Below are 9,929 nucleotides of genomic sequence, written 5' to 3' on the forward strand. Positions count from 1 at the left end.
CCGCTGCTGCTGCTGTAGCCGCTGTAGCTGCTGCTGTAGCCGCTGTAGCTGCTGCTGTAGCCGCTGTAGCTGCTGCTGCTGCTGTAACTGCTGCTGCTGTAGCTGCTGCTGTAGCTGCTGCTGTTGTTGCTGCTGCTGCTGCTGCTGTAGCTGCTGCTGCTGTAGCTGCTGCTGTAGCTGCTGCTGTTGTTGCTGCTGCTGCTGTAGCTGCTGCTGCTGTATCTGCTGTTGTTGCTGCTGCTGTAGCTGCTGCTGCTGCTGTTGTTGCTGCTGTTGTTGCTGCTGCTGCTGTAGCTGCTGCTGTTGTTGCTGCTGCTGTATCTGCTGCTGCTGTAGCTGCTGTTGTTGCTGCTGCTGTAGCTGCTGCTGCTGTTGTTGTTGCTGCTGTTGTTGCTGCTGCTGCTGTATCTGCTGCTGCTGTAGCTGCTGTTGTTGCTGCTGCTGTAGCTGCTGCTGCTGTTGTTGTTGCTGCTGTTGTTGCTGCTGCTGCTGTTGTTGCTGCTGCTGCTGTAGCTGCTGTTGTTGCTGCTGCTGCTGTAGCTGCTGCTGTAGCTGCTGCTGTTGTCGCTGCTGTAGCTGCTGTAGCTGCTGTAGCTGCTGCTGCTGTTGTTGTAGCTGCTGCTGTTGTTGCTGCTGCTGTAGCTGCTGCTGCTGCTACTGTAGCTGCTGCTGTAGCTGCTTCTGTAGCTGCTGCTGTAGCTACTGTTGTTGCTGCTGCTGTAGCTGCTGCTGTAGCTGCTGCTGTTGTCGCTGCTGCTGCTGTAGCTGCTGTAACTGCTGCTGCTGTTGTAGCTGCTGCTGTTGTTGCTGCTGCTGTAGCTGCTGCTGCTGTAGCTGCTACTCTAGCTGCTGCTGCTGCTGTAGCTGCTGCTCTAGCTGCTGCTCTAGCTGCTGCTGCTGCTGTAGCTGCTGCTGTAGCTGCTGCTGTTGTTGCTGCTACTGCTGTTGTTGCTGCTGCTGCTGTAGCTGCTGCTGTTGTTGCTGCTGCTGCCCGTTACATCGCCACTGCGGCAGCTTCCTTGCACTTGCAGAGGTTGGACGAAACAAACCAAACTCGAGTTGAACAGGGTTGATCAGAACTACTCAATGCGGTACCCGTGTTAACTAACTCAACACAATCGTCAATAGCACTGTGGCCTTTCAAGAAATAAATCCGCATATAATAATAATAATAATACGACGACGAATGTGTAGAATGCGGATTCCATCCTCGGATCTAATGCGTGAGGCATGAAAATCGGGAAACAAAAACAGAACCAGGAGACAACCGAGAAAACTAGAGGGGGAAGTCCACTTTAAAGAGTCTCGTTTTTCAAAGCAGACTTGGATATACCTAATATATATCTAATATATCTAACAGACAACGATTCGGGCAATGGACCTTCTTCGTAGCGGAGAGGTGAACTTCCAATGCGTGCCCACGCGCCTGTGCACTGCATCGTGCGCTGACCACTGCACCACCGCTCCCCGACCTCCACCGAGCAGTCCATTCCACCCACGTGCTTAGGTACCATCACGTGACAATTATGTAACAGGCGACGTTTCGAGGCTATGGCCCTTCTTCATAGTGCAGTTAACTGCCCTATGAACAAAGGTTAATTGCCCGAAACGTCGCACATTATATATTTATTATTGTATTCATTATTACTTTTGCGGTACTGGCAACGCAGCAGCACCACGACCAACGACCACGTGGGGAATTCGGTCCAGGACTTCTGGGAAACTCCACGTGTAAATTCCCAGCATGGATTGAGCCTGGGCCAGGGGAGCGAGGCTCCTGCCATTGGCCAAGAGTGTTCGTGGAATCTCAAGGAAGTGGATGAGGAGAGGGAGGAGGAGGGAGAGGCGGAGAAGTGGGGGCGGGAGGGATGATAAGGTGTATAAAGATTCGTTGGTGTGCCTGTTAGAAGCGCGCAGTATCTAACGATAGCCCGAGGTTGTGCTTGTACTCTGTAAGTGTCATCAGTGTGTGTACTGCGAGTGTACGCTGTGTACTGTGAGTGTACTCCGTGTGTACTCCGTGTTATCAGTTAGTGATACGCGTCGTTTGCGTCTGACAACCGCGCTATGGCAATTCCTGCTACGACTCTGTTGGTGATGACGGGTAAGCGCTCGTGCTGGGTGCTGAGTGGGGCAGTGCAGGGTGCTGATTGTTGAGTTCTGCTGAGTGCTGAGTCCATGGTGCTGGGTGCAGGGTGCTGGCTGTGATGATGATGATGATGATAATTATACTGCTAATGATACTGTGATGATGATGATGATGATGACGATTACATTACCGCTAAAGATGACCATTGTGATGCCATCGATAATGATGACGATGACAGCGGTGCTGTCGATGATGGTGCTGGCAGTTGTGGAAACGACGATAGTTGATGCTGTTGATGATTTTGCTGCTGATACTGATGACGACGATGCTGCTGGCCACGTGCTCTGTGTATGTGTGCGCTTGTCACAGTGAAGGCGGCCCGGCGTGGCGCTGACCGCCCACCCGCTCGTGTGCCGTGCCGGCCTTCATAGATGCCACTCGCTTACAGCACTTGCTCCAATGGTCGCTTAAAGTCTATACGGGGGACCTTTGTCTTTGTCACAGTTGTGCACGTGCTGGGATCGTGGCACCACGTGACCGCGCGCTCCTTCCACCAAACCCCAAAGTTATCGCCGTGGCGTATGGCGATGACCCACTGCAAGACGCACCACACGGGTAGGTCACTGTTAAGGTCCTGGCCAAAGGTCACCGGAGGTTATACCAATCGATGCATTTAAAACAAGATATATATATACAAATGAAGAAACACATGGATTCATGAGATGTGGGTTTAGTGAGTGAACATTGCACGTCGACATGTAAAAATGTCGAGTGGAGTTGAATGAGTGCCACGCGGTGCAGCGTCTTCATCATCACCACCATCACCAACCTTCTCAACAACCATCATCACCATCACCAACCTTCTCAACATCATCATCACCATCACAATACTATGCACACCACAGCTACCACAAGCACCATCACCACCACTGCCACCATCAGCATCACCTCCATCATCTTCACTACCACCACCACCACCATCATGACCACCAACAACTACGGCCACCACCACCATCATCACTGTCACCACCGTCACCGCCACAATCATGACCAAAGATCCCCCGTGTAGCCTTAGCAGACTGTTGGGGCAAGTGCTGTTAGCGAGCACCTATGAAGGCCGGCACGGTACACGAGGGGGGTGGTTGGCCAGCACCACGCCCGGCAGCCTTTGTCTCCCAAGTGGCGATGTTTACACATCGCACCGGGTACTCATTCTAGGCCGAGTCAACCTAGGGGAGGCTCAGGACCGGTTCAGATAATCGTCACCGGTGTTGGCCGCGAGCGGCAATCGAGCTGGGGGGGGTCCGCAGCGCGAGCGCTAACCGCTGCCCCGCCGCTCCCCTACGCAACAATCATGACCAACCACCGCGGCCTTATCTCAACAAACCCTCCATCCACCGCGACCATCAAGACGGTAATCCCCGTGGCCGCCGTTCCCGCCCCCCCCCACTCTCCTTCCCGCAGAGCTGCTGGTGCTGCGCAGCGTTGAGGAGCTGGACCACCTCAACGCCCTCTACCCGCCGCGCAAGTTAAACTACTGGCTGGGCCTCCGCAAGGTCCCGTCTGGCTGGCAGTGGATATCGTCCGGCGGGGCGCCCCTCGGCCAGGGGGTGGCCCAGTGGGGCCCCGGGGAGCCCAACAATATGGGCGGGCAGCAGGCGTGCGCCGACGTGGCGCTGGGCAAGAGTGCCCCCCTCGGACCGAGGGCCCCCCTCAACGACGCCAGCTGCAACATGGCGAAGTTTGGCATTTGCGCTCAAGGTGAGGGACACGCACGGCGGCGGTGGCGGCGATGACGATTGTGGTGACGGTGATAACGACGATGATGATGATGATGATAGTGGTGACGACGATAACGACGATGATACAATACACCGCAAAACACCCCGGTATTAACCAGGGCGGCCTGCCACGTACCAACCGCTAGCCTCGGCAACGGCCAGTGACGAGCGAGTTACCGCCAGGTGCCGCGTCAACCGCCCCGTGGCGGTCACGGGAGCGGTGGTTTCGATGGATAAATGTGGATGGGTGTCGATGCTGATGGATAAACGTTGATGGATGTTGATCGATAAATATCGATGGGGGTTGGGGGAGGGGGGGCAGTGACGTTGATTTAGTTGGGGTCATCGTTAATGTTGTTTTTGTGGTCGTTGATGATGATCGTGGTGGCGATTGTTGTCATGGTTGGTGGCGGTGTTGGTGATGATGGTGGTGGTGCTTGTAATTCATCATTGTGACGATGGTGGTGTTGGTGGTGGCTGTGCTTGCAATGATGGTGGTTCGTGTTTATGAGTGTGACGACGATGATGACGATGTCCACAGATTGTGGTTGTAGTGATGACGATGGTGGTATTGATGAACATGACGAAGATGATAATTCTGAGAAAGTAGTCGAATGTAATCCTGCCAATTAACCTCCCTGCGTGCCCCTCCCTCTCTCTGTGTGCCCCCCACTCCCGTGCCCCCCCCACCTCCCCCACAGACTCGTGTGTGCCAGGCACGTGCCCAGAGGGGTCCCGCTGCATAGAGACGGTGGGGGCATTTAAATGCCTGATCCTGGGAGATGGGCTCGCAAACAATTCGTATACAGCACCGCCGCCATCACCACCACCATCATCACCAACAACATCGCCACCATCATCACCGACAACATTATCAACATCATCGCCAACAACACCATCACCAACAACAACATCATCACCAACAACACCAACAACATCATCAACATCATCACCAACAACATTATCATCACCAACAACACCATCACCAACAACATCATCAACATCATCGCCAACAACACCATCACCAACAACATCATCAACATCATCGCCAACAACACCATCACCAACAACAACATCATCACCAACAACACCATCACCAACAACATCATCTACATCATCACCAACAACACCATCACCAACAACATCATCAACATCATCGCCAACAACACCATCACCAACAACATCATCAACATCATCGCCAACAACACCATCACCAACAACATCATCAACATCATCGCCAACAACACCATCACCAACAACAACATCATCACCAACAACACCATCACCAACAACATCATCTACATCATCGCCAACAACACCATCACCAACAACATCATCTACATCATCACCAACAACACCATCACCAACAACATCATCAACATCATCGCCAACAACACCATCACCAACAACAACATCATCACCAACAACACCATCACCAACAACATCATCTACATCATCACCAACAACACCATCACCAACAACATCATCAACATCATCGCCAACAACACCATCACCAACAACATCATCTACATCATCACCAACAACACCATCACCAACAACATCATCAACATCATCGCCAACAACACCATCGCCAACAACACCAACAACAACACCATCACCAACAACACCATCGCCAAAAACATCACTACCACCATCATCGTCACCATCATCTGCAATGCCCCCATCATCATCATTACCATCATCATCACCTTCATTTCTGTCACCCACATCCTCATTGAGGTCGGAACCATCATTAAAACCACCACCACCACCATCACCACAACTTCCACCACCACCACCACCAACATCATCGCCCAGCGCCGGACCCAAGCCGGCACTCCACTCGAGTCACGTGGTTCTGCCGAAGAAACCCTCGGAGACAAAACTATTACTCTCCTCCTCCTCCACCTCCTCCTCGTCATCATCCACGTCGTCGCCCGTCGCCGTGGGCTCCGCCCTTGCAGGCCTTTCCGCCGTGGGCGGCTCGGCCCTCTTCTTCCTCTACCGCAGGAGCCGCAAGGTCGGCAAGTTCTCCCTGGTGTGACCGGCAGCCCGGCACACCGCGTCCAGTATTCCCCTCTCGCCACGGCTGTACACGCCGCGTGCTAACAGCAGCGTAACGAGCCTGGGGGGTGCCTTGACCCTGGTGGCTACTCGCTGCGTTGTCGCCTACTCCACACTTTACCAGCGGCCCCGGAAAGCATTTCAGCACCCGGCATACCACGTCCAGGATACACATTCTTGCCGCGACTGCGGTGGCGACTGTAATGAACCTTCCAAGGCACTGATTGAAGATCGGTGCCCTGCGATGAACCTTCCAAAGACGCCACCTGCCTTCTTTCCCTCTGTGTCTCACACACTCCGCTGTGTATTGTCAAGGATGGGTCTCTATGTGACACCACGTGTCTCTGTTACAAGACTATGGGTCTCTGTGTGAGCACCGGTGGGTCCGCGAGTCTATGGGTCTCTCTGTGACACCACGTGTCTCTGTTACAAGACTATGGGTCTCTGTGTGAGCACCGGTGGGTCCGCGAGTCTATGGGTCTCTATGTGACTCCACGTGTCTCTGTTACAAGTCTATGGGTCTCTGTGTGAGCACCGGTGGGTCCGCGAGTCTATGGGTCTCTATGTGACTCCACGTGTCTCTGTTACAAGACTATGGGTCTCTGTGTGAGCACCGGTGGGTCCGCGAGTCTATGGGTCTCTATGTGACTCCACGTGTCTCTGTTACAAGTCTATGGGTCTCTGTGTGAGCACCGGTGGGTCCGCGAGTCTATGGGTCTCTATGTGACTCCACGTGTCTCTGTTACAAGACTATGGGTCTCTGTGTGAGCACCGGTGGGTCCGCGAGTCTATGGGTCTCTATGTGACTCCACGTGTCTCTGTTACAAGACTATGGGTCTCTGTGTGAGCACCGGTGGGTCCGCGAGTCTATGGGTCTCTATGTGACTCCACATGTCTCTGCTACAAGTCTATGGGTTTCTGTGTGAGCACCGGTGGGTCCGCGAGTCTATGGGTCTCTATGTAACTCCACGTGTCTCTGCTACAAGTCTATGGGTTTCTGTGTGAGCACCGGTGGGTCCGCGAGTCTATGGGTCTCTATGTGACTCCACGTGTCTCTGTTACAAGACTATGGGTTTCTGTGTGAGCACCGGTGGGTCCGCGAGTCTATGGGTCTCTATGTAACTCCACGTGTCTCTGCTACAAGTCTATGGGTTTCTGTGTGAGCACCGGTGGGTCCGCGAGTCTATGGGTCTCTATGTGACTCCACGTGTCTCTGTTACAAGTCTATGGGTCTCTATGCGAGTCCATGGGTCTATGTGTTAGGGGTCGGCAACCGAAATAACAAGAAGAGCGATTTTTGTTCTTCCGAATTCGCTGAAAAAATTTGCTCCGAAATATTTTAAGAGCCGCAACGAATGTTTATAACGTCACGAAGCAGTCGTTAAAAAGCCGCATATTTACCCGACCCCTGGTCTATCTAAATCAGGGGTGGGGAAGCTTTTCTCTGCCAAGGGCCATTTGGATATTTATAACATCATTCGCGGGCCATACAACATTATCAACTTTAAAATTAGCACCGTTATATTTGCTCAAACATTTAATTAACTCACCCCTAATGCGATGGCTGGAACTGCTTCTCTTTGGCGAGGCGTGTGATGTGAGCTGCTATTGATGATGTTGCTGCTACTCGCAACTGCTTTGCCAGATTTTCTCCTAGATCTATTGAATTTCGAGTCCCGCCTGCGGTTGATTGCCTTGGCAGGGCCACACCAAATGATTTCGCGGGCCTTATACGGCCCACCCCTGCTCTAAATCAATGGGTGTCTGCGAGTGCTCGGATCTCTGTGTAAGAATCGAGTTGAATTCACCTCCGCTGAGCGCGGTTGGCTGCGCACGGTACAAGGGAAGTTCAACACAACTGCGCACAGATGCGTGAATCGCGTTTATAACTCTACATCCGCAATGTTAAAAACGTTCACTCGAGAACCACGTGTGGATTAACCATAACCGTACAACAAAAACAAACCCAGCAGGAATCGTACTAAAATAATGAATCATTCGCCAATAGGGAAGATGAGGTTCGTGCCCTCTAGCTGGGATCGTGTTATCTCACAATAACAACCCACAGGCACAAGGATGTCGCCAGAACCTCGTCAAATTCCCGCTTGTTTGCGTGTGTTTGTGTGTGTTTGCGTGTGTTTGTGTGTGTTTGTGTGTGTTTGTGTGTGTTTTTGCGTGTGTTTGCGTGTGTTTGCGTGTGTTTTCGTGTGTTTGTGTGTGTTTGTGTGTGTTTGTGTGTGTGTTTGTGTGTGTTTGCGTGTGTTTGTGTGTTTTTTAATCTCTAAGCATTGTGGGTGCCAATTTTGACCCAAAACTCTATGCGTGAGCATTTTGTGTTGGCGAGCTATGTGGTGAGGTTCGGATTAGTGGTGTTGGTGAGCTGTGTGGTGAGTTTAGTACTGGTGAGCTGAGTGGTGTGTTTAGTTTTGGTGCTGTTGGTGAGTTTAGTATTGGTGCTGGTGAGTTGAGTGGTGAGTTTAGTACTGGTGGTGTTGGTGAGCTCAGTGGTGAGTTTTGTATTCGTACTGGCGAGCTGAGTGGTGAGTTTAGTAGTGGTGAGCTGAGTGGTGGGTTTAGTAGTGGTGAGCTGAGTGGTGAGTTTAATTCTGGTGAGATGAGTGGTGAGTTTATTACTGGTGAGCTGAGTGGTGAGTTTAATTCTGGTGAGATGAGTGGTGAGTTTATTACTGGTGAGCTGAGTGGTGAGTTTAATTCTGGTGAGCTGAGTGGTGAGTTTAGTACTGGTGAGCTGAGTGGTGAGTTTAGTACTGGTGAGCTGAGTGGTGAGTTTAATTCTGGTGAGCTGAGTGGTGAGTTTAGTACTGGTGAGCTGAGTGGTGAGTTTAATTCTGGTGAGCTGAGTGGTGAGTTTAATTCTGGTGAGCTGAGTGGTGAGTTTAATTCTGGTGAGCTGAGTGGTGAGTTTAATTCTGGTGAGCTGAGTGGTGAGTTTAATTCTGGTGAGCTGAGTGGTGAGTTTAATTCTGGTGAGCTGAGTGGTGAGTTTAATTCTGGTGAGCTGAGTGGTGAGTTTAATTCTGGTGAGCTGAGTGGTGAGTTTAGTACTGGTGAGCTGAGTGGTGAGTTTAATTCTGGTGAGCTGAGTGGTGAGTTTAATTCTGGTGAGCTGAGTGGTGAGTTTAATTCTGGTGAGCTGAGTGGTGAGTTTAATTCTGGTGAGCTGAGTGGTGAGTTTAATTCTGGTGAGCTGAGTGGTGAGTTTAATTCTGGTGAGCTGAGTGGTGAGTTTAATTCTGGTGAGCTGAGTGGTGAGTTTAATTCTGGTGAGCTGAGTGGTGAGTTTAATTCTGGTGAGCTGAGTGGTGAGTTTAGTCAGTCCATCCACGTTACTGACGCGGCATCGAGAGGCCTTCATCCAGCAGAGGATTCACAAAGCGATGTAAATTATTTTACGTTGTACATAGTCTGCTGTATACTCTTTGGTTCTTTCGGTAAAGTCACGTAGGTATAAACCTATGGATTCCTGCAGTGACGAAAGCTTCAAATGAACACAAGAGTGTACAATGCAATTTATAAATAAAATATACATTAAATATCACAGTCGTGTGTTCCTTGTGCTCATAACATTAACGTGCATGACTCATGAGTGATTTTTAGGTTTTGACAAAATGTGTGTCATACAACCCTCCAACCACCCGACATAGCCAAAACGAATACAACAGTCAATGCGCGTGTATTTACCCAGGAAAGCCTCCACTGAGTCTCAAGACTTGTATTGTTCTTCTTGGTTCTTTCGGTAAAGTCACGTAGAAGGGAAATAATAAAATAATAAAAATAAAACATTATTAAATAAAAAAAAATTAAAACATTTATATTTTAATAATGTACTAATATATTTTCCTTCTACGTGACTTTACCGAAAGAACCAAGAAGATGAATCCCTGCAGTCACGAAAGCTTTAAATCGAAACTTGTATTGTTCTTTCAGGAGGGCCCTGCTACATTGGGTTGCTCCATGGCATTGTTGCCAAGAGC

The 9,929-nt window shown here is 50.8% G+C and overlaps 1 protein-coding gene across 2 annotated transcripts; it reads left to right on the forward strand.

Moving 5' to 3' along the window:
* Nucleotides 1-1,924: 1,924 nt before the first annotated feature.
* On the forward strand, nucleotides 1,925-9,636 carry LOC144732837 (L-selectin-like). Of its 2 annotated transcripts, XM_078614457.1 has the most exons (4): nucleotides 1,925-2,104; nucleotides 2,594-2,704; nucleotides 3,554-3,850; nucleotides 4,572-9,636. In XM_078614457.1, the coding sequence occupies exon 4, from the start codon at nucleotides 4,636-4,638 to the stop codon at nucleotides 5,977-5,979; it is 1,344 nt and encodes a 447-aa protein (XP_078470583.1). In that variant the 5' UTR covers nucleotides 1,925-2,104; nucleotides 2,594-2,704; nucleotides 3,554-3,850; nucleotides 4,572-4,635; the 3' UTR covers nucleotides 5,980-9,636. The 2 variants fall into 2 exon arrangements, with proteins under 2 accessions (XP_078470583.1, XP_078470584.1); XM_078614458.1 differs by lacking the exon at nucleotides 4,572-9,636 and having other exon boundaries at nucleotides 3,554-3,899.
* Nucleotides 9,637-9,929: the final 293 nt, after the last annotated feature.

Source organism: Lampetra planeri, chromosome 44, assembly GCF_965212315.1.
Source record: "Lampetra planeri chromosome 44, kcLamPlan1.2.h2, whole genome shotgun sequence".
NCBI lineage: Eukaryota > Metazoa > Chordata > Hyperoartia > Petromyzontiformes > Petromyzontidae > Lampetra > Lampetra planeri.

Excerpts from the sequence above, each read along its gene's own strand:
- LOC144732837 (XM_078614457.1), top strand. The coding sequence starts at position 4,636 with ATGCCTGATCCTGGGAGATGGGCTCGCAAACAATTCGTATACAGCACC.